The sequence below is a fragment of the Leptidea sinapis genome, chromosome 33 (genome assembly GCF_905404315.1).
Source record: "Leptidea sinapis chromosome 33, ilLepSina1.1, whole genome shotgun sequence".
Classification (NCBI taxonomy): Eukaryota; Metazoa; Arthropoda; class Insecta; order Lepidoptera; family Pieridae; genus Leptidea; species Leptidea sinapis.
The window spans coordinates 5,106,393-5,131,988 of NC_066297.1; the positions used below are offsets into that span (position 1 = coordinate 5,106,393).

Consider the following 25,596-nt stretch of genomic DNA (forward strand, 5'->3'; position numbering starts at 1 on the left):
AGCAGCAGGAGGCTCTATCTAGACGTACAAATTATCTAAGGTTTAATACATAGCATTATCAAGTTGTAGTTACTCGATCAAGTGGCGCGTCATCGTCGTAGTGGCCCATACAGATCGGCCTCAAATGTGATAACTCCCACGACATAACTTCCCTCCCACTGCAGCACCGGCGACTCAAACGAGCATTCTTCGCATTGTTCACTGTTTACATAACTGTAGCAGGCGGTTGTGTGCCCTGTCGACTTCGATCGACATCTGTCTGAACTATTTAACAAGGTCGATATTATTTCATTAATAAATACATTCAAATTCTACATTCATACCAATATTCGTATTATGGACACCAGCATAGTTTATTTGTATCAGTAAACGGAAAATTATAAGAGTGGGCCACCCTGGGATATTATTATTTACACAATGTACAATAAACTGAAAACCCTGTATCAGGTTTGGTGGTTTCTAATTTTCCACACTTGGAGTTGGTTGGGTTACTTATACTAAGACTGGTTAAGGTTGTTCTAATTTTTCGCACTTAGGCTGAGATAGATATAGATCTCGGCCTTAAACAAGATTTTACACACTTTTTTATGCTTTATATGATGATACCGATGATTATAATCCGATTTCCGTGATTTTTCTTTAGTTTGATGCAGAATGTTTGCCAAATCTTGTACCTTCAATATTAATAAAATACTATTATTTTATGTGCTACCTATTGATAGGTTTGAAGTCGGTGCCTCCTCGCCAAGCGTGACTTTGGTAGTGATAGCTTCGTCTAGAACCAAACAACCCAAGCGGGGAAGCACCGACTTATATCCTATCAAATGGTAGCACACACAAATAATAAGTATTTTATTACTATTAAAGGTATAAGATTTTCATAAGAGGTGTATTAAATTAAATCTCAAAAAGATTTTCTTGTCTTCTCTCACTTCGTCGTCACTTCTCTCGTCTCAAAAGTTTTTTTAAACGTAGTTTTTTTTTATCCTAAGAATACCATATCTGTGTTTGCTAAACATCTATTAAAAAAACTGAAATTCGACACTTCAATATACTACAAAAACAATGAAGCTAGCTATCTACAGCTGTAATCAAAATCCTTCTTATTTTCTTATCTTCTGAGCGAGTACATATTTGTCCTATTATATCCAGTCACAAGCTAGATGTTGTGAGAGAGCCCTTGAGATCGGCCGGTAATCGAATCCGAATCCTTTCACTTTTACCAAGACTCGGGCGCGGCGTCGACTTTCACGTTTGATACATTGCCTTGTGGGACTCAAACAATAGTGACTTATGTCTGCGTGTTTTTATGTGTTGTTGCGTGTTATGTCGTGCTGTTATCGAATAGCTTTCTTCATAGCATAAGACTATGGAGTATACTTTTTTTTTGCGCGAAGATTCAAGACAATTGAGGCAAAGGCAAAGTGGTTACGTTAACAATAAGGCCGGGCAATAAGAATAACTTAACATATCCATTACGTGATTTTTTGTAATGGACAGTCACATAGTTATAAAAATAATAGTAATTCTACTGCACTGTACTTAGATTAAGAATTGGTCTCCGCTGCGCTCCAACTAGATACAGGCAGGCGTAATTGCTAAATGCGACAACTAAGTCCGTCTAAGCCGGTCTCGAACTATGTGTGAGGTTGTCGTACCACATGTTCTGTTAAACTTTGCTAATAATTGAAACTAAAATATACCGGGTTGCGAGTAAAACTTTGAAAAAATAATACTACAAGAAATGAGAAAGATACTGGGATCACATATCATCAGCAAGTACCTATTTTGTATTTTATTAATTTCAATGTAAAATAACACGAAGCGTACAAAATACATGCGTTACAAAATTTGAAAGATGCCATTGAGTGTCAAGATGCAAGCATCTAAGAGTTGCCGTAAGAAAAAAGCTATTGTTCTTAGGTAGTGCGGTATTTAGTTAGAGTGCAGCGGAGACCAATCCTTAATCTGAGGCACTGTATGTATATCCTATTAATATTATAAATGTGAAAGTTTGTATGTCTGGATGTATATTGAACTTCTTTAACGCAAAAACTACTGAATGGATTTTGATAAAAACTTTGCAATAATATAGCTTACACACCAGAATAACATATAGGCTATAATTGATAAAAATATTGTGTGAATTATCTATACATTTAAATAAAAATTGGATATTATGAATATATATACGGTACACATACACCAAAATAACATTTTTTACAATTTTTGTCTGTCTTTCTGTCTGCTGGTTCCGGCTAATCTCTGAAATGGCTAGTCCGATTTTGACGGGACTTTTATTGGCAGGTAGCTGATGTAATAAGAAGTAACTTAGGCTACGTTTATTTTAGAAAAATAAAGTAATGTTGCAATGTCCAAGAAACGGTCTAACTCTAAAATAATTTATATGACAAAACAACGTTTGCTGGGTCAGCTAGTACATTATACAATTAAAATTATTCGTGTATTTGGTGCTTCTTTGCTTCTTGTAAGTTCGTTTGCCAGTTAACAAAGGCCTTCAACCAACCAACTCTATTCTGGTCTATCTCAACTACAAAGTTAATTACATATTAAACTTTCAGAAATACCCCCAAAAAAATAGGTATGGACAATACTTCGAAATAAAAAAATCTACGTGCCGCTTAAGTCATGAATGTACATAAATGTTAAAAAATTAATCTTTTCAATGGCAGTAGTGGGGGCGGAGTGGCTCGGGGTAAGAAAAGGTAAATGGAAGAGGAGGACAACGAGCGTACGAGTCGCCTGATGTTAAGTGATCACCGCCGCCCACATTCTCCTGCAATACCAGGGGAATCACGCCCATGTTGTATCGTCCTGGATCGCACAAGGAAAGTCATTCTATACTTGGGTTGTTCGGAAAAAGTTCCTTAAAAACTAGGAACGCCACACATGCACATGGCGAAGATAAAAATTTGTGGCGTGTCGTGAGACAGCGGAATTCAGCGGCAGGAATCAGGTCACCAGCTCTTTGGAACCCAAATGCGGTAGAAGACACACTATGGCGACGCCTCTTTTCAACGCCAAGTGATCTAGATTCGAGCCGTTCATAGAGCACTGGAATTCGACAATTCGAGCAGCACTGCGTTGTATTGTAATTATAGTTCAAGTATATTATAATCAATCAACAATCAGGCATTCTGCTTTAGATCCTCAACCACTATTCGATGTAGCCACGTAACACCAGTGCACCATCAGCTCGATCCGTCATTTACATACCACCCGGAAACGTTAAGTTTAGTGTGCAGTTGGTCTGAATATTAAAACCCTTCACAGTATTTGTTCCGTATTCCGTACTTGAATAGCTTGTGTAGGTTTATTGTATCTAACGCGACAAAAGCTATAAAACTAACATTTCACCGCAATGTGCGTTTCCTTTCCGTGATTGATCAATTACGGGCGTGTGTTCGCGTCGCACAAATATGGCGTCTCGTTTCCCGCGCGCGCCTCGCTTCCGGTTGAGATGGCGGCGCTTCCGCAGTTGTCACCTTATATGGGATAATAACGGTGTTTGTGTTTTTAGAGAGATGCCGTTCTGAATGACTATTGAGCGCCCACATTGTTATGAAATTTATTAGTATTACTCATCAATATGTTATGTTTTTAAAGTGATAACCCTCACTTCTAGGATTAATACACAAATAAAATTTGATAAACAAAATTTTATGAACGATGCGGGATTCGTCCCACAACCTCCGGCGTTCCGTGCCGGTGCTCTAACCAACTGAGCTAACCGTTCGAGTACCGCCTCGTTACAAAATTCTGTTTGCTTTGTTCAACTCTCAGGTTTGTGGCTCTCAGTAGATCCTGTAGATGCCACAACCTGAGAGTTGAACAAAGCAAACAAGATTTTATAACGATATGTTACTCGAACGGTTAGCTCAGTTTGTGTGTATTCGAAGGGTAACCAACCGGGCAACCCTTTTGCTTACTTTCCGATGTACGTCGGTCTGTTAGTAGGCTGTATCGCATAAACCGCCAAAGTTAGATAACTGAGATTTGTCAAAGTACGTATGCATATAGCGATAATAATAAAATAATATAATACATTGTCAAAATTTCCGTTGTCAAGTGCCGTTATTTGTTATTTTAATGCTTAGCTCTTAGATAATTTATACGTCTAGACATAGTCTCTTGCTGCTAAACACGAAGAAAACCGGCCAGGTTTATTACTTAAGTGTGCGTGACAAGCTACGCCTTACTAGTATTCGTGTTTTGCTGAAAATAGAGGTTAACTGTCGACCTTAATATTTTTCGACATTTTAACAGCTATCTGAACGTATAAATGATAGTATGTTCTTTGATTAACGCGAGTGTTACACATTTAAATAAAACACTTTTAACACGCGCCTCCGGAAAACGAGATCTGGAAAGATCTTGAAACGTCTTTTTTAGTAAAATAATAATAGAAATGTAACTTTTGCGCAAAAAGCTAATGTTAAAACAAGGTTTTAATCCTTTAACAGTGTTTTTATTTAAACGTATTTAAATGATCTAAGGCTTCGCTAGTAAATTTATATCGAAACAAATAAATACATTTATATGGTAATGTGTGTCTCGTTCTTATAATTAATGACACTGCGATGTGATCGCTCCGACCATAATATATTGAACAATTCCAATCATTTGATCGAACACAAATATGGCATCGAACAATTAGCGCCGGTCCGGGCATTAATTGAAATGAAACAATTCCAGAGAAAGTCGATCTAACCGTTCGCGGAATCACTTTCTTCGGTTACTAATCGGTGGGCGTTCGAGATGTTGACAAATCTCGATAGTTCTCGACGTAATATTGAATCGACTTGAAGATTGAATACTAAAATATCGTCAATTGTTTCTGGGTTGAGAAAATAAACTCTAGAAACTGTATTCCAGTTACAACACAGAATACATAATAGTACAGGTACAGAAGCGTAATATTGAATCGACTTGAAGATTGAATACTAAAATATCGTCAATTGTTTCTGGGTTGAGAAAATAAACTCTAGAAACTGTATTCCAGTTACAACACAGAATACATAATAGTACAGGTACAGAAGCGTAATATTGAATCGACTTGAAGATTGAATACTAAAATATCGTCAATTGTTTCTGGGTTGAGAAAATAAACTCTAGAAACTGTATTCCAGTTACAACACAGAATACATAATAGTACAGGTACAGAAGCGTAATATTGAATCGACTTGAAGATTGAAAACTAAAATATCGTCAATTGTTTCTGGGTTGAGAAAATAAACTCTAGAAACTGTATTCCAGTTACAACACAGAATACATAATAGTACAGGTACAGAAGCGTAATATTGAATCGACTTGAAGATTGAATACTAAAATATCGTCAATTGTTTCTGGGTTGAGAAAATAAACTCTAGAAACTGTATTCCAGTTACAACACAGAATACATAATAGTACAGGTACAGAAGCGTAATATTGAATCGACTTGAAGATTGAATACTAAAATTTCGTCAATTGTTTCTGGGTTGAGAAAATAAACCCTAGAAACTGTATTCCAGTTACAACACAGAATACATAATAGTACAGGTACAGAAGCGTAACATCAAACGGACGAAGCAGAAAGGACTCAAACCACACAAAGGCACTTTTGAGTTATAGGCATTAGAAGTTTCAGCTCTAAATAATCTTCCATAAAATAGGGTTTTCACTACATGACAGCTTCGACCTTCAGGAGTGCGATGGCATACTTAACTCTATTTCGACCAAAGTGTGGTTTGAGTCCTTTCTAGGGCTTCCAATCCCGCGGCCTGTATTCAATCTCGGCATTTGCGGGACTACGAATTTTCAATCTCGCGGGATCTCGGTATTTGCGGAATCCCGCATATTGAAAATATGCACATTTTAAAACAATGAATTTATCAACTCCACATTTATTTACGTACATATTACTATTAAAATGGGATCAATCAAATTATACTGTTCACAAAAAAACAATAAATTCTGAATAAAAAGTAAATGAAAACAAAACAAATCGTTTTCAAAAAATACACAAAGCCAAGGTAAAAAATCAACCAAAAAAAAAAACAAATTTTAAACTGATAAATTATTACTTAATTATTAAGTTAGTCAGCTTTTAACCTTAACTGAAAATGTTTGCGAAGGAAATACAACATGTCCAAACTGTCGTCTGCCAAACTACTGCGTATTTTACGTACACATTATAGCCTGCACCAGAAAATGCCCTTTCTGCTTCCACACTTGTGGGCGGTATGAAAGATTCATTCACGTACCAACCCTTAAAAGGATGTATCAATAAACTTCACGAAAATACGATCAGTTAATAACTTGAGTTATTAAGAATAATATTACACACAGATAATCCTATTTTGCATCGAATGCACGCTCTTTTTCAGTCCCGCAATTCCCGCGGATCCCGCGCCCGTAATCCCGCATCTATTATATCATTGGAAGCCCTTGTCCTTTCTGCTTAACTACGTCCAATTGGTGGCAATAATTTGGGTGGTGGGGTTCACTTACCCGTGATTCGTACTTGTTAGTCCACGTAACCTTGGGTCTTAAATCGAGACTGATGTCTGAGGTGTCATCCGCATCATCTATATGTGGCATTTCCCACCAGTACGGCTTTCAAGGCACGTTCTACAGACGACATCCCTCATGCGTTCAGACGCCTTGTTTTAAATACCCGGCACTCCTTCACTCTATCATATGGTGTTTACTGGAAACCACTAGATTGCTTTTGAGAAGTTCTTTCGAACTGTTACAATCTCTATATTTTAATTTGGCTATTTCACGAGCATACACAGTATACACATACATGGGGCGGTACAGTGTTATTTATGTTATTTTTTTTAAACATCTCTTATTGTCCGTACAGCTATGCGCACTAGTATTTTGCGTAAAATTTCGATTGAAATTAATCGCACGTATTTCGACGAGAACTAACGTTATCTAGAAAGGTAAAGAAGGTCTTTTTCTTAAGGGCACTTCCCGGTCTGTCTATCGTCATTGATGGTAGATATATATATTAAAAAATTACAATAAAAACCATTGATAGAGTATATAGCTCCACGCACCCACTCTTTCATAAACAAAACTTATGTGAAATTATTATTAAATTAATTATTACTATTAATACCTACTTAAGTTATTTTATACTTTTCAGTTTTTGAAGTCGGATTTTTTAAACGAAGGTAGATAGAGGGTACTTTCTTTTTATTTTTTTACTTTTTAGTGCCAGTTTAAAATAGTAATATATAATCAACCTGAATGAAAACTCCTAAAAACATCGTTCACAAAAAACAATTACATCATCCTCGTAAAACAAAATTATCATAAAACTACTGGGACAAACTATGTAAAATTTTTCTGGGACCAAATGGCATCTATTCCGTATCGAACTAAAGAAGAATTACGTAAATCGGATCATATATCTCAGCGTAATCGGTGTACAAACATAGAAAAAAAATACCGATCGAATTGAGGACCTCCTCCATTTAGAAGTCGCTTAAAGAACTCCAAAGTTATACTCCTGTGTGAATTATTTTATATATTCGGTATTGAAGCTCAAACAACACGTCTACCATTAGGAGTTATCGCATCACTTGTCACAGTTTTTTCGCTCACCTATTTTCATTAAAGCAATTATTATCGTGTGCAGTGTTACTGAGTTTGTGTGTGGGTGTACACCACAGTATAGCAATACACAGTCTTCAGCTAGGGTCTAGAATCAAAGTTAGGTAAAAAATTTAAACTTGTGAATATTATATATTATTACTTACTAGTCTGGACATAAATATTGTACCTTAAATACCTTTTAAAAAATTGAAATACAAATTTGGAACGCGTTTCTTATTATTTTAGATATTTCGATGATTCAATTGCGATAGTTAAGAAATAATTATGTTTTTTTTATGGAATAAGAGGTCACCGTACGGGTCACCTGGTGTTAAGTGATCACCGCCGCCAACATTCTCTTGTAACACCAGAGGAATCACAAGAGCGTTGCCGGCCTTTAAGGAAGGTGTAAGCGCTTTTTTTGAAGGTTTTTTTTTGTAAAGTATGTACATATCTTAAGGAAATCAACTTGAGATTTTATTGAGAGAGAGAGTATACATAGGTTCACTTTGATGACTAGTAACAATTTCTTTCTTTATTTTTCTTATCTTGACAGTGATGGCAACAAGAAAAGAACATGGCGTGTCCTTACATTTTTTTCGCTTCTTCGATATTCGACATTCTATTCGTCATTCGTATACGATGGTGTACATTGTAAACTTATCAAACTTCTTTAACGAAATATTAAGTAAAGCAATTTGTTCATATTTTAAAATATGAGGTTGGGGAGAGCCAAGTGTGGCAATGAGACACTGAATTATTCGATTACTTTTCTTTTTTCTCTTTAAACTCTAAATCTAACAAATTATAATCAACCTAATTTTGTCGCGACTGTACACTGTTTGTATGACTGTACTGTGGCGTGGTCTAGTGATGTATTTATCGCACACATTTTATTATACACGTTAATAACTTCAACCTTGTAACGTGTTATGATGGTAGGAAGTATGTGTTTGACGTTATCTTTAGTGAGTTACTTTATAATTTTGATCATCCACTAATCTATAATCCTCGTCATTAGATAATCCTGAGAATTTAAAGTAAAAAGGGTCGTATTTAAGAAAGTTTATTGAATTAGACGTTTTTTTTGCGGATATCCATAATTATTCAAATTTTTGAGTTATCTTGAGTATAAATTCTACTAATATTTGACTTCAAGCAATTCGTCACGCGTTTCGCCTCTACACGATATCTTGAGGAGATGTTGACTCGCCAAAGGCTGGCACGAAACTGACTGCATGTGGGGGAATTTTAGATAACTCAAAAATTTGGATGGTCGTTTTATATTTATTTAACGAGATTATGGCCACGAGCACTAACTTGAAAATACTGTAGGAAATAACTTAATATATAGGTATAAATCCAGTGACCTGATTTTTGTTCCCAGTGAACTCCTTAACTAATGAAGGAATTTTATTATGGAATGGGGATTACTTTATGGAGTGCAGTTAAGTACAACTTGAGAGATAGTATAGTTTTTATTTCGATTTGGGATCCAAACTTATTTTTATTTCCAATATTTGTTTTATATGGACATATTTTCGAGAGCATACATACAGTGGGAGGCTCCTTTGCACAGAATGCCGGCTAGATTATGGGTACCAGAACGACGCACATGCCGCATTATAGTATTTTTGCCGTGTAGCAGAAATGTGATAGCATTACTGTGTTTCGGTCTGAAGGGCGCCGTAGATAGTGAAAATACTGGGCAAATGAGACTTAACATCTTATGTCTCAAGGTGACGAGCGCAGTTGTAGTGCCGCTCAGAATTTTTTGGGGTTTTTCAAGAATCCTGAGCGGCACTGCATTGTGATGGGCAGGGCGCATCAATTACCATCAGCTGAACGTCCTGCCCGTCTCGTCCCTTATTTTCATTAAAAAAAAATACTAATATGTGAAATAATTCTCGATGTTTCGAAATATTATTGACAAATTCATAAAATACAGTATTTTATTTATTATATAAGTACAGAACAACGTCTGTCGGGTCAGCTAGTGTACTTTAAATATCTACCTTGTATACAGTTTTATTACTCTAACGTTTCAATGACTACGGAGGTATTGATTATCCAACAAAGTTGCTGTACCTATTCGGCGACTTGTTACCAGCGTGAGTGGGTTATTATAATATAAAACTCAGATCGAACTAACTAAATATCAAGTGGTTTAACTCAAAGTGAGTTCATTGAGTGCCGTGCCAGTGAGTGACGTCTACAATGATAACATGGCGTACATCGGGCCGAGGAACAGTGCGCCAGTCATCAAGGACAGCATACACACGCCCGCTTACGAGGTACGTGCAGTGTAACTAATAGATTACGGTGTGGCGACGATTTACTATTAAGTACCGAAGAATGCCTTACTCGTATATTTTTTCTGTGTTTCTTATGACTTATCACAAAAATCGTCACCTTTTTGCTCTTAATAGTGATTTTCATTATTATAACATTAGAAATAATGGATTGTTTGTAACTAATTCTACCTTAAAGGGTAAAGTATACACTTTTATAATGAAGTCCCAGCCACTGTTCAGGCATGAACTATTAATAAATTTAAAATGTCTTATTAAAAAATGAGTCTGCCGTGAAAACGTACTCCACAGCTGAGTATCTAAGTGATCGGACAGCCTGGGACTAGATTATGACAATTTTATAGCAATAACAATACACAGTAATTGTATATTATTTTAAACAAGCGAAAAAAAAAGAATGCTGGGAGAGTTTCTTGCGCCGCTTCTTCTCTCTCAGAGCGCCATTTGTGACCGAAGCGGTAGTCGTCATTAGAAATGACATCAAAAAGAATTCTATTGGAATAAATTTTTAACCCCCAGACATCCTCGGTATCGCCAGGTCTGGTCCCAAACAACTATAATTTTTCCGCCATTTGGACAACGTTTACCTTTATCTTTATCAAAATATAGTCCAAATTAATCTCTTCATCAACGTAAAGTTCACTGGATTCAACAAAGCGTTTGATGAGTGTAGTTTTCCAGAGTGCTAGGCGTTCCAGTGAGACGGCAGAAATGTATAGAAAACGAGAGCTTGTTTAAATAATAATATATTACCTCACAAAATATAATGTAATTAATTTGAAAGTCCTAAAAACGTTAAGTAAACTAAAAAGTAAACACATTTTCTCAACCAATTTTACGGTGATGCAAAATAACACATAAATTTACCCTATCAAAAGATACGGCTATTTAGAAAGAAAGAAAAGAAAGAAAGAAAAAAAAATATATTTGGTTCATTGACATATTTGCACATGCAAAAATAGTAATCATACACATAGACAATAATAAACTTTGAACCAAAAAGGTCGTCTGCTCAACTTTATGTTGTGAAACTACGTCACAACGCTGATATTCTACAGACGCCTATGGGTTGGTTGCTACGTAAGTGAACATAAAAAATCAAATCTTACAAACAGAAATAAAATTATGAACAGAAAATTGTGCACAAAATTATAATAAAGAAACAATACTCATACTTAAAAATTAAAATTAAGTAAACTGAAATAAAACAAGACATGTAACCCAATAATGTAAATCGTCATTTCACTTCAAAGGCAAATTAATAGGTTGAGTCAACCGGCTGTCAATTACACGGACAGAGATTATAGACTTCCTTGACATCATTCATCAAAGGAAGCTAAAAGAAGTCTATATAATAAGTTAATTTGCAAGTCGTTATACTATAAACGAGTTCCTACTTCGCGTACAAGGCAGGTTGCAACGACAACCGTTTAAGGTGATCGGAAAAACAACAACAATTACTGGTCGGCGCGATCAGAATCGATTAAATGCGCGGCGCCTTAGTATTACCATCTACTTGTGACTAGTTCTTTATAGAAGAAGGTTATGTATTTGGAGACGGAGAGACTGTTAATTTAACAGTCATATAATATATATTACTAGTGGGAGTCTCTTTTGCACAGGATGCCGGCTAGATTATGGTACCACAACGGCCCCTATTACTGCCGTGAATCAGTAATGTGAGAGTATTATTGAGTTTAGGTCTGAAGGGCGCCGTAGCTAGTGAAATTACTGGCCAAATGAGACTTAACATCTTATGTCTCAAGATGACGAGCGCAATTGTAGTGCCGCTCAGAATTTTTGGGTTTTACTATTACCATCAGCTGAACGCCTTGCATGTCTCTTCCCTTATTTTCATAAAAAAAATGAGAGTAAGAAATATAGAAGCAAAAATTGGTTATTTTGTAACGTATATAAATATGAAAGTATTAGTTTAAAATACAAAACAACGAACAATTATACATACGTCCAAGGACGTAGTAGGAATTGCAAAAATAGCAAAGTGCAATTGGGCAGGCCACATATGAAGATCAAGTAAGTAAAGATGAAACAGTGTACCGCAAATCCATTAGATGCCGAAAATAGAAAAAGAAAGACCTGGTACGATATGGAGAGACGAGCTAGTTAGATACGAAGGTGTGCTATCATCCCGCGAACTAAATAATAAGAAGAAATGAAGAAGAAGGGGATGATTGATACAATGTCACTGAAACAGTGGAATATAATTGCTATACGTCACAAAGTGTTTCTAACTTAACATGTTTGTTGGATTGAAAACCAGTGCTGGTCTTTTAGCCTTTAGCCCGTCGACTAAAAGCAGAATTAGTTTGGATGGTTTGGATCCCAAGCTGAAACTTCTGAGTTTTTTGTATGGGGCCCTGGCTATGTATTTAAGTAATAAGTCTTCAGTTATTTGTATGATTTTTATGTTTCAAGCAGATCCCCATTGTTGGATACTATAGGTCCATATCGGTATCAGGTTAGTTTTAAATTAGGAACTTATTCGACTGACAATTTTGAGTTTCTGCCCAACATCCAGTAGAGTTTGCGGTATTTGAGGTTGAGATGGTCTCGCATTGTTTGGACGTGTTTCTTCCATGTCAGTCGAAGATATAAGTGCATTCCTAGATATATGATATATTTTGGAGTGGACTATATGTAAAATAACAAATTTAGTATGGAAATGTTGGGCTGGTTTGGTCATGTAGAAGAGGACGGATATATGTAGATTGACTTTAAGGAGCTAATTTGAAAAAGTCGAGTTAGGTGGACGTTTCCACGATCAGGTGTGATATGTATTAAGACGGGGCCTGGTCGCGATTGCCAAGAACATGAGAGTATGTATGAAAGGTTTGATGCGAGGGGAAGAAGCAAAGGAGCACTATTTGTGTTTTTGTTTGTTCTGAATAAATACTAACGCTGCTTTTAAAAGTTCTGTCGCTATAATCGAATGGTTTTTTATCACTCAATAATGCGGGCCTTTTGTCTATTAATAACTTAGACATCTCTACGTAAACAGATGAAATGTAAATATCGTAGTTGATTACAACACTTTGCTGATACAAAAAGAGAAGGAGTTAAATTTTTTATCTGCTTTAAATCCTCTATTAAAGATTCTAAAACAGTTAGCTTATTGCCAACATTAAAAAACGCAATGTTCTAATAACCATCACATCATCCAAACGAGTGTTGTAGTGAAATTCAGTACAACATTATATCATCCGTTTTCATAATAACACTCCTTTTTTAATGTTAGCAGTAAGCTAACAGTTTCAGAATCTTTTATAGAGGATTCATAGTATGGGTGTAGAGAAAGTCTTGTATGCAACTGTTGATAATTAGATGTTTAAACACTTATGTTTCACATTTTTTAATGCCGTTTATTACACAACAGTTGCATAAATAACTATACTGCAATAAAATTCAGACTGTAAAATTTCGCGGCGAGTTTTTACAGTACGATTATATTATGTAGGGGTGATCACTAACCATCAAGTGATCCGTACGCTCGTTTGTCCATCTTTTTCGTAATAAACTATCAGAGGCAGACAAAAAGTTGTGGAATATGTTGGTCTGTCCCTGTCCCTGTTTCTAATGACATTGTGTGTCTGGCCCTCGAAAGGAAGTCCTCGGTAATTGTTGCAGGTATACTTGAATAGCTTTCTCGACAATCACTGCACTTCGCCAGTAAGGTTAATTGACGCGCACGAGAGATATTGGTAAGTTAACTGTAGGCTGCGACATGTGAAAGTCTGGCACACTGGTAATGGGACATCGATTAGAGATGTTTATATCTGTGTCGTGGATACTTCACGTAAAGGAAAATAGGATATTATTAGGAATAGGAAATTAGACAGCAAACATTTTGACAGCGGATGTATTATAGCTATAACAGCAAAATGGCTGCCATAATGTGCTAATAAATGTTTCTTTAGCAAAACTTTTCATATGCGAGTCAGACACTCACGACCGATTCTTTCCTTTGTAGGTATGAAAACTACTAGAAACTTTCATTTCCCTTACTCTTTTCAGTTAATCTAATGCTAAAGCAAATTCATTACATAAGAATATAAAATAAAATAATAAATGAGCCATTTATTTCTTGCTTTCACAAAGTTTTTTATGTGTTTTAAGTAGGATTGGGTAAAGGCTTCCACGGGTTTATCCTGTGCGACGTCTATCCAGTGTGGGCCAGCTGTCCGTCTGTGGTCGTCTTCCCATCTGGTTAGTGGTCTCCCTCGGCTTCTCTTGCCCGCTGGGCCGCTCCACTATGTTACTGTCGCAGTCCATCTCTGGTCTGTACAGTGTACATCTCACGACATGGCCAGCCCATTTCCATTTTAGTTTTAATGCATAAGCTTTTTATTATCTTACTTTATCTATCTTCCTTATGTTAAACGCACTCCTCTCTAGCCCTCTTTACATAAGAATATATTACAATATTATTTACATTCTTACACACAGGTACTCCCACTCACGATTAGCGGCGAGCAATCTTCTTATTGCCCGAATGATATCATTTTGTTTCGAGAACGTATTATTGTAATAATTCTGACCTCTGCATTAAGTGCCCTGAATTGGTGCAAAAAACTAGCCAAGTTCGGGTCGACTCACGCAGCAATGATATCAATGTCAGATGTAGTTTCTATGGTATCTACCTAGCAAGTGACAGAATGAGCATCTAGCAAATTGCTAGGTTTTTCCGGCCTACATCTTGGTGACGTCTAATTCAGTTTTACACTTATGAAATCAGTACCGTTTGCAGCATCTGCTTTTTTTTTTATGGAATAGGAGGACAAACGAGCGTACGGGTCACCTGGTGTTAAGTGATCATCGCCGCCCACATTCTCTTGCAACACCCGAGGAATCACAAGAGCGTTTGATTTGTTTGATGAATATTTACGTAGTTTTTGTTAATAATTAATTATGTCTGACTCTTATTGTAAGAAAACGCGTAGATTAAGAATTCACTCATCTTACATTTTATTTCAAGGTTATTGTTTTGTCTATGTTTATTATATTTTCGTTATCTGTTGTTACTAAGTGTTTTTATTCAATCGCGTTAAATGTGTTGGAAAATAATAAGGAACCGTTCAAATGTTAAAATATAACTTTTGTGGAATGAACTTCATGCCAGGACTGTAGTAAAGGTTAATATAACATATTATATCACTTTCTTAATAATACCACAGCTTGGGAATGGAGCGACCGCGAGTTAAATAATAGATTTTGTTGAACGAAATTTTTTTTTAAAAAGGGAGATGAAGCCCGCTGAGTTTTTTGCGCTCGTTAATATCCTGTTTTGAATTATCATATTTGAATTTGAATCGACGATACAACATAAAAGGGTTGGCAACACTCCTGTGATAAGGAGAGTTTCGATCGTTTGTCTTTTTTCATCGCTAGACATTTTTTTATGATAATTTCTTATATCAAAAATTAGGCCGGGCTTGGAGTGCTTTATAAACGCGTCAAGTCATTCAAACAATACCGGTGACGTGTGGTACACGCACCGGTTTGTGAGGACCGGTTCCCGTGTATCAGGGACGAGGACACGGCCTGCAAGGACGTTGGAACAATACCAGTTGTAAGACAAGTTTGCAGATACAAATAGCGCTGGTAATGTTTACTTTACAATGGGAGGCACTTTGCACAGGATACCGGCTAGATTATGGGTACCACAACGGCGCCTTTTTCTGTCGTGAAGCAGTAATGTGTAAGCATTACTGTGTTGATGTGAAATTAATGAGACTTAACATCTTATGTGATAACGAGCGCAATCGTAGTGCCGCGCAGAATTTTTCGGTGTTTCAAGAATCCTGGGCGCCATTGTATTGTAACGGGCAGGGCGTATCAATTATCATCAGCTAAATTATTATAATAAGAAAAGGTCTACAACCGCACTAACAACAGCGTTGCATTTTTCTGTAGTGAAGAAGAAATGTCAAAGCGCTATTGTGTTTCGGTTTGTAGGGCGCCGTAGCTAGTAAAGTAACTGGGGTAGTCAGATTTAGAACCTGAATTGACTTTCAATACATAGACAAATCACATTGTATAAAAACAAAGCCGAAATATGGAACATGTCACAAATTACACAATAATAAGCTCCGACTGCTATATCTATACATTGCCGCATTTACTCCAGTTGTTTAAAATATTCTTGCAAAAGAGAAGCAATGTAATAGTAGATTGTTAACCGAGGGTCGAAAAAATTAATTTCCGAGGTATTTAGACATACAGCTATAGTTCGAGAAGGAATTGTTTCTTTTACCCGTGTTAAACACTCTACTTTTCATTTCGAATATGAGGAAATAAAACTATTTGTTTATCTAAACTATTCATATATAAAATGTAATAATATTAGTAGTACCTATTTAAAATTAATTGTCAAATTAGGACAATATATCTCGATTTTTTGAATTTTAAATATGGAACTCACCGCGTAATTGTTGCGGCTTATTCCGCTCAAAGAAGTTTGTGCTAAGTTCAAACTGGCTGTTTAGAAAGTCACATGGCCGCAGCATTTTTTTTTATTAGTTTTTCTTTTACATAAAACTCTACACAGCTGACAGCAGTTCTATTTTTTAAGTTCATTCCGGCCCTTGGGTGGGAAGTAATTTGTATGAGTTTTTCCCTCTCTGTGGAGGGAAGCAACATTTTCTACCCAATAATCAGATCAAAACAAAATTCTTTCCGAGTATGAGAAATGAAAAAATCATTTCCAATTTCGCCTAATGATCATCGCAAATAGTCACCTGTATAACCTCTGAACAGGAATACGTGGAATCATCCTGTATTAAATATATACAGACGATTCGATGAATTGCAATCAAAATAGTCGATCGTAAGAACTTCGAAGAATCATGAATCACACCGCGGACGTGTGTCTGTGTGTGTACGTTATACGTCACAGGTTTCTTCGGTACCGGTTCCCGAGGTGCTCGAGCAAGGACTACAGCCAAGGACGTCAAGAGCATACCCATTGTAAGACGAGTAGGGGGAACTGATAATACGGGTGTCTTTATCTGTGATACAAAGCTTGGCGTGGATTCGCTTATGGTTTGTAAAGTGGCTTTAGTACAGTTAATTGCAGTAGGTACTGTTTCACTGCGACCAATGTGATCTTTTGTAGTAGCCACTGTTAGCCACACAACTCACTGCCAATTTTGATTCTTTTCATGAACCCTATTATATCTTTTGTAATGAGGTGACGTATCTCAAGTGGTTGAAGAATTGTTCTTTTCAAAGATGCTACGTTTACGCATTAAAGGACCACATTCAGAGAGGATGTGAAAAGGGGTTTCATCCGCATTATTACAGAATCTACACGTTCTGCAGTCCCATGTTTGAGAGGTGTTTCTTTCATCTGCAGCGCCCCGTTAGTGTCCTGGTTAGAATGCGTAAGTTTTCCCAACTTAACTCTATTTGAAGTTTGAAGGCTTGGATTAGGGTTTTGGAATGGATTAAATCCGGAGTGTTGTTCCAGAGTTTATAACACGCTTGTTTTTAGCACCAATTTTTGCAAGTTCGTCAGCACATTCATTACATTCGAGCCCTACATGTCCTGGAACCCAACGAAATGTATCTTTGTTAGTACTCTCAGAGTGTTCAGAATAGTCTAGCAGTTTTCTACAAGTCTTGAGACTGTTTTTTGAGTCGCTAGCGGAGAGAACCAGCTGTGAATTCGCTTAAAGTGGAACATTATTTAATAACACTACAAATAAAATCACATAAAATTGTGGTTGTGGAACCCCCTCAATAAGGTGGTCCTCACGCATTTTCTACAACTCCGAATGTGATTTAATATGGGAAATTTGATTGTTTATAAATAGTAGTTAATAATGGACACATCGAAGGAACCAGAAAGTCAGAGGTGCTAAAGCTTGAACTGCTGGCGATCTACCTCAAATTTAAGAGTACGATCGATCGACTATTCAAGAGATGCTTCAAGTATGTGTGATGAAGGATTGTCGTCTAGGTAGAGTGTCACGATGACATAGATATTAGTTTTGCGCACAATATGCATTTTTTTGTCAAGGTAAGTGTAGGTCTGCTCTAAAATATCAGTGAGAAAACTCATAATTATTCAAAATTGCGAGTTTATTGGTTACAAACACGTTCTAGTGTCTAAAGTTCTGAACTTAACTAAAGAGTGACTTTGGATGTTGAATCTGCATGACACTGCATCTACTGAGCATACTTTTCATAAGATGGTACGTAATTACCGATTTTAGCTACCTAAGATCAAACCTGTGAAAAGTTCTATGTTGTTTCGTTCTCGAGATCGACTCAAAAAGAACTCGCGATCGATCGCTGGAGCACCCCTGCTTTAGGTGATGTCAAAGGTTATGCAAACAAGCTATACGTAGCCCTTTCTCGCCTCTCAAAATTTGTATCCAGTAAATAAAATGCTGTAGGTACTGTAGCGTGCGAGTCCTCCCTCACGCGTGGGATCGTTGCATAATCAAACAATGTAGAACTCTCTAATTCATTATATTCATTTTATAACTCAATACATTTTAAACTATATTTTATTTGGGCCGAAGGCCGACCGTTCTTACTTTACTTCATGATCTCTGTATCTGTTACTATTCGATTGTCTTCTTATTCGCGTCAATATTCAAACTTTTAACTATTTATTCTTTAACTTTAGCTTGACGGCCAACCATAGAACAATGAGTTCTTATATGCGGATAAGAACTCCTTGTTACAGTATCTTACCATACCTACTACACATTATATTACTTTTTTGACTTACTCGTGTAAGACATTGACTATTTGACGTTTGAGTGTGTTTGTTGCATCATTTTACATTTTACATATTATATTGTAATTGAAATGATCTGTAAATCTTGATATAAAAGAGTGGGAATGAGTTTCTTGCTACTTCTTCTCGTTAGCTCAACCCTTTACGAAGTAGATTCAGTAAGAAAAATATTTTTTTTTGACATTCATAAGTGTCATTTCCGTGAACTACGTGAATAAACTGATTTTGATTTGATTTGATTATACTAAGTTAAGCGTATGAAGTAGAGGCGAGTAGGTAGTCATATACAAAAAGCTGTTTAATAGTTCTTTGGTGGCAAATATATAGCAATTACATTCGTGTTAGATTAAATCATTCAATACTAATGAATAATGATTACATAATATAACCTTTTTTTGCGCAACTCTGTAATAACGCGATGTGTTATTGTTGTATATGGAAAATCCTGTTTCTTTATCAATATTCATCAGTGTACACGCTGACAGTGAGGCCATACCGCATTCAACGTCGTAACTCGAATATTCTTCATTATATTTATTTGATAAGATCTTTTCAGTGGTTTTTTCAAATTTTTCTTATGGCGGTCTAGAGAATAGCACGAAAGCTATGATGTCTCACGAGAGAGTATTACTTGCAGAACATTTTCTTTACAGCTTCTTTATCTGACCACTAATAATATTCAATTTAAATCGTACTCAGTTCGTCATTGCGGTGGATTCATTTCATTGAAAAGATTTGTAAAAGCAATTGATTCAGGATTCTGAGGCGCGCGAAAAAGTCAAAGGACATGGCATTTTTACGATCTTTTTTTCTGGCTTTTAGGGTCGCGTATAAATCTGAGAATGCCAATCTGACATTAAGAAATATTTAACTACCCACTTACTTTGTCTGATTACATTTTTATATGCTTCTTTTCCTACGTTCAAATAAATGAAAATATATAGTTTGGCATATTCAAAACTACTTGCCTTAAATTAAAATTAATATAAATTATTTTTTTTTATTGACAGCAAGGGACGAGACGAACGGGACGTTCAGCTGATAGTAATTAATACGCCCTGCTCATTACAATTCAGTGCCGATGGAAGGATTATTGAAAAACCCCAAAAATTCTGAGCGGCACTACAAATGCGCTCGTCACCTGAGATGTTTAGTCTCATTTGCCCAATAATTTCACTAGCTACAACGCCCTTCAGACCGAAACACAGTAATGTTTACACATTACTGCTTCGCGGCAGAAATAGGCGCTTTTTTTCCATAATCTAGCCGGCACCCTGTGCAAAGGAGCCCACTCGTCACTCACTCCCAATTAGAGTTAACAAATATTACATTAATATCTCGAGTTTTAATCCTTTAAAAAGTGTTTTATTTATAAGATCATATTTCCGCCCATTGACGTTATGAATATATTGTCTGCAGATCAAGTTGGAGAGTGTGCTGGGTCTAACGGTGAGCAGTAATGCGGCGCTGGACTGCGACCCCAACACGGAGCTGGTGGCCTATCCTGCCGGGTAACTACATCCTCTTTGTTTCATGACTAGTTATAAACAGAAAAGCATGGAGTCGTGTCTCACTTCAAAAAAAAAACTCAAAAACGGTAACGAGTTACGAGTGCAGTGTATACATTAATTTGAACACACTGTAAATAATCATCATCAGACGAAAGACTTCCACTGCTGAACAAAGGCCTCCCCCAAAGATCTCCACGTCGATCGGTCCTGTGCAGCCCTCATCCAATGTATTTCGGCGATGTTGACCAGATCGTCGGTCCATCTTGTGGGGGGCATCGTGTCTTGCAACATCTTGTCAAATTATATTAACAAGTTTTTTTCTTAAGTAGACATTAATATTTTTAGCCTAATGATTTAAAGTATATAATACGTATTACCTAATAATTCTACGAAACTACCATACCTGACCTAGATTTAGTTATCTGTGGCACCAAAACAACAATGCTTTTTTAGGCCATAGAGTATATATTATATAATGAAACTGATCTTTGATGCTCTTTCACGCCTAAACCGCTAATCGTATCGACATGAAACTACCACTATTCGATGCGAAATTTATCCTAGATGGTTTATGGCTACTTATTTTTTATTGTATTTGTAATAAGATGAATAAAAATTAATTTATTTCCTTTTAAAATTCGCCCAGCAAAGCGGACGGGAACGGTTTATATAAGTGTTCGTGGCTGTATAAATGACAGATAAAAGTAGAGGAGTAGAAATAGTAGATTGTTAACCGAGGGTCGAAAGAATCAATTCCCGAGGTATTTAGACACATAGCTATAGTCCGAGTAGGAATTGATTTTTTTACCCGTGTTAAACACTCTACTTTTCATTTCGAATATGAGGAAAATAAAACTATTTGTTTATCTAAACTGTTCATAGATAATATGTAATAATATAAGTAGTATCTATTTAAAATTAATTAACAAATTAGGACAATTTATGTCGACTTTTTGAATTTAAAAATATGGAAATCACCGCGTTATTGTTGCGGCTTATTCCGCTCAAAGAATTTGCGCTAAATTACCAATTAATAAACAATTTTACCAGTGGGAGGCACCTTTGCACAGGAAGCCGGCTAGATTATGGGTACCACAACGGCGCCTATTTCTGCCGTGAAGCAGTAATGTGTAAGCATTACTGTGTTTCGGTCTGAAGGGCGCCGTAGCTAGTGAAATTACTGGGCAAATGAGGCTTAACATCTTATGTCTCAAGGTGACGAGCGCAATTGTAGTGCCGCACAGAATTTTTGGGTTTTTTGAGAATCTTGAGCGGTACTGCATTGTCCTTCTGCTCTTTACGTCCCCCTCGTCTCGTCCCTTAATATCATAAAAAAAAACAATACTTTCCAAGAATGAGAAATGAAAAAGATTATTAACACGTCAGAACGACACATGATCCGGCTGAGTGTCAACTAACACTCGAAACGGTGTATTTTAAATTGGATTCGCTGCAGTGCTGTCAACTCGGATTGGATTGCAGGCTCGAGTGGTTAATCTGGTCGCAGCTCGGATCAAGGTCTGCTCCAGTGACCTGTGTGATACGCTTGCAATTCTGTTACTTGTGTGATCGGTTCGGATGTATATTCCTTGCATCATTTTTAAGTTTCCATTCCCGAAGTACGAGGTGTGTTCAAAAAAGTAACGAGAATTTTTGTTTTATGAAAAAAATCTTTATTTATTCATCAATATCTATTTTGTCCCCTTCAAAGTAATCCCCCTCGGATATAATACACTTGTGCCAACGCTTTTTCCAATCCTCGAAACACTTTTGAAACTCGATCTTTGTAATAGCTCTTAGCTCTTTCAGCGATTCGCTTTTAATGTCATCTATGCTTGTAAAGCGACGGCCTTTTAATGTTCTCTTTATTTTTGGAAATAGAAAAAAGTCACATGGAGCCATATCTGGCGAATATGGAGGCTGAGGTATCGTTACAGTCTTGTTTTTGGCCAAAAATTCACGAACAAGCAATGAAGTGTGAGCAGATGCATTATCGCGGTGCAAAAGCCATGAATTGTTTTGCCACAAATCCGGGCGTTTTTTTCGGATTGCTTCACGCAAACGCCGTTGAACTTGTAGGTAGTACTCCTTATTGATTGTTTGACCTTGTGGCAAGAATTCATGATGCACTATGCCATTAAAATCGAAGAACACAGTGAGCATAACCTTCACATTCGACCGCACTTGTCCAGCCTTTTTCAGTATTGGCGATCCAGAATGCCTCAACTGGGACGGTTGAGCCTTAGTTTCGATATCATATCCGTAAACCCATGTTTCGTCACCAGTTATAACACGTTTTAGTAGTTCTGCATCGTTATTAACTTCATTTAGCGACTCCTGAGCAACTTCCATTCGCCGCTGTTTTTGTTCGAAATTTAACAATTTTGGAACGAATTTTGCTGCCACACGTTTCATACCCAAAACATCCGAAAAAATTTCGTGGCATGAGCCAACTGATATGCCAACATCATCAGCGACTTCTCTGATTGTGATTCGGCGATCGTTCATAGCCGTTTCTTTCACTTTTTTCACGTTTTCATCGGTTGTTGATGTGCTTGGGCGTCCGGGTCGTTCATCATCTTTAACGTTTTCGCGGCCATCTTGGAAACGCTTATACCACTCGTAAATCCTTGCTTTACTCATAGCAAACTCACCATATCCCTTTGGTAACATTTTACAAACTTTACTACACTTTATTTCATTTTTTACGCAAAATTGAATACAAATTCTTTGATCCATTTTTTTCACAATCGAAAATCGCCGAGCCCGAAAAACACGTCTAACGTTAGCGGCTGCCATTCAAAAAGTAAGCAATGAATATTGCTGAAAATTTTATCGTACTTCAGGGGCATGTGTACCAACATAATAAAAATATTTATACAGGCGGACTCTCCAAACCCGCGAAATTTAAAAATTCTCGTTACTTTTTGAACATACCTCGTATAACCAACACGACTTCGCTCAGACTTTACTGACGTAAAACTTAGCTGAGTGTGATAAAACTCGAAATAAAATTTGAATTTTGCATTAGCAACATAAATTCAGCTTGCAAAGATTATATGCTAAGCTAATACTCAGATAAGTTTAAGTTGAGTAAAATCTGAGTGCGCTTTATAGATCTTAGCCTAAGACTGCCCTGCCAGCGAGTCCATCTCTGAACTTTTTTTTATTTCACAAACATAATTTCATAAACAAAATACATAATTCACCTAAAATCTAAATAAATAAATTTTCCGTAATTTATTATTTTGGAAAAATTTCGCTAGCGTAGGCTCTGACACCTACTTGTCCTGCGCCGGGCCGTAGACGCTTTGAACTTTTGAAGCGTATTTTTTTTAATTTTTAATTACATTGTTTCTTTTTTATGACTATAAGGAGCGAGACGAGCAGGACGTTTAGCTGATTGATACGCCCTGCCGATTACAAAGCAGTGCCGCTGCCGGATTCTTGAAAAACTCAAAAAAAAAATGCTGCACTACAATTGCGCTCGTCACCTTGAGACGAGATCGAATGTTTTGTTTTTGTCAATATTAGAAATTATAAATATTATTTTTTAAATTAAAATTTACAAAAGCGAATTAATGAAATATTTATATTTTATGAAAAATATTAATTATATTAAATTCTCAAATGACGTGTGGCAAATTAAAATGACACAATATGTTATTGGTAAAAATTAAAATTTCCTTCAAACGAATTAACTTCAAAAATTGTAAAATAACAAAAAGATAACAAATTATATTACTAACTCTGAACAACTTCTTAATATACGATGATTTACAAATTTATCACAAAATGTTTATTTTAAACTTAACTCACTGCTCACACACTGTATACATATCAATGATAATGTACGTACATACATACATACTCACGCCTTGTTACCGTCGGGGTAGGCAGAGAATAGAATACAAATTACTTAAGTTTTCTTTAGTGTTAATTCCGCCAATATTTGTCTTTAAAACAATTCTACACGTGTTTCGCCTCTACACGAGGTATCCTCAGGACGTGTTGTCCCGCCAAAATCTGTCACGAGACTCATGGCGGAATTAACACTAAAGAAAACTTAAGTAATTTGTATAATTATTGATTTCCGCAAAGTAACGCCTAATTCAATAAATTTTAGAGAATAGAATGCCATTTGCTTCTATCCTTACAAACCTCACGCGCTTCCTCTACATTCATTACTCTTTTCATACATGCTCGCCGGTTGCGGGTGCTTCGGACCTCTCCTTTTCTCAAAACGTCCCCAATTTGGTCGACGAATGTTCTACGAGGTCTCCCGCGACCGACTTGCCCACACACACTTATATATTTGATGTGTCATTCTTTCTTCACTCATTCGCTCCACGTGTCCAAACCATTTCAGCATTCCTTTTTCAGTCCTTGTCACAACATCCTCTTTCAAGCCACAGCGCGCTCGTATAACCGCATTCGGAATTCTATCAGTCAGTCTTACCCCACACATACTACGCAGTGATCGCATCTCAACTGCGTTAATTCTGCTTTTATGCTTCTTCTGCCATACCCAACTCTCACTTCCATACATTAACGTGGCGACAAGCATTCCATTATGTACAGCCATTCGCGCTTCTATTGGCACAGTCTGACCGTAGATAATAGTCTGATAATGTAGATAAATAAAAAGATCTGGGTTTATTGTAGTACAAGGCGTCATGCGACAGAATTGCCATCTAAAGTTCTACCCCCTTATTCATAATAGTCTGCTAACTTAAAGCATTGCTAATTCTCACTCTGTCTTCTTCTATTGACCTAAGTCAGAATGAAAAATAACACTCTGTAACAGCTGTGTTTTAAGTTAGCGGACTATTATGAATAAGGGGGCTAATATTTAACTATTAAACGAATACATCAACCAATAGCGTGTATTTTTTCTCGATCTCCCTTTCTCTCTTGCTCTCTCCCTACTTGTGCTCCATGGCTGTGTGCTTCATGCTACGTTTGCCTTTTCTCAGTCTCTTTCAATCGCTCTCTCCCTTTTCTTGGACAAAAAGGTCCCACATTTTCGTGTCACTATGTAATAATAATATTGACACACTTTTTACACAAATTATCTTGCCCCAAGTTAAGCATATATAGCCTGTGTTATGGGTTACAAGACAATGATATATTTAATACAATAAACTTACTTAAACATACATAAATTCATATAAACATACATAAATACATTTAAACATCCATGACTCGGAAACAAACATCTATATTCTCATAAAAATGCTTGCACCAACCGGGGATTCGATCCCGGGACCTCTAGCTTAGTAGATAGGATCGCTAACCACTAGGCTATACAGGTCGTCAAAATTATATATCCGTTGAAATTTTACCCACATGCGCGCATTGAAGTTTCACATCAATAAAAAGAAAAGTCCGTCTGCCG

The 25,596-nt window shown here is 36.6% G+C and overlaps 1 protein-coding gene across 9 annotated transcripts in view; it reads left to right on the forward strand.

The window, feature by feature from the left end:
• Positions 1-25,596, forward strand: part of LOC126974692 (mitogen-activated protein kinase-binding protein 1) — a 147,111-nt gene that overhangs the window by 62,385 nt on the left and 59,130 nt on the right. For 4 of the 9 annotated variants that reach the window (XM_050822251.1, XM_050822258.1, XM_050822260.1 and 1 more), the window contains exon 3: positions 20,107-20,198. In XM_050822251.1, the coding sequence (XP_050678208.1) occupies positions 20,107-20,198 (92 nt within the window). Of the gene's footprint in view, positions 1-9,634; positions 9,903-20,106; positions 20,199-25,596 lie in introns of all 9 variants that reach the window. The other 5 variants (XM_050822255.1, XM_050822253.1, XM_050822256.1 and 2 more) reach the window with 3 other exon arrangements.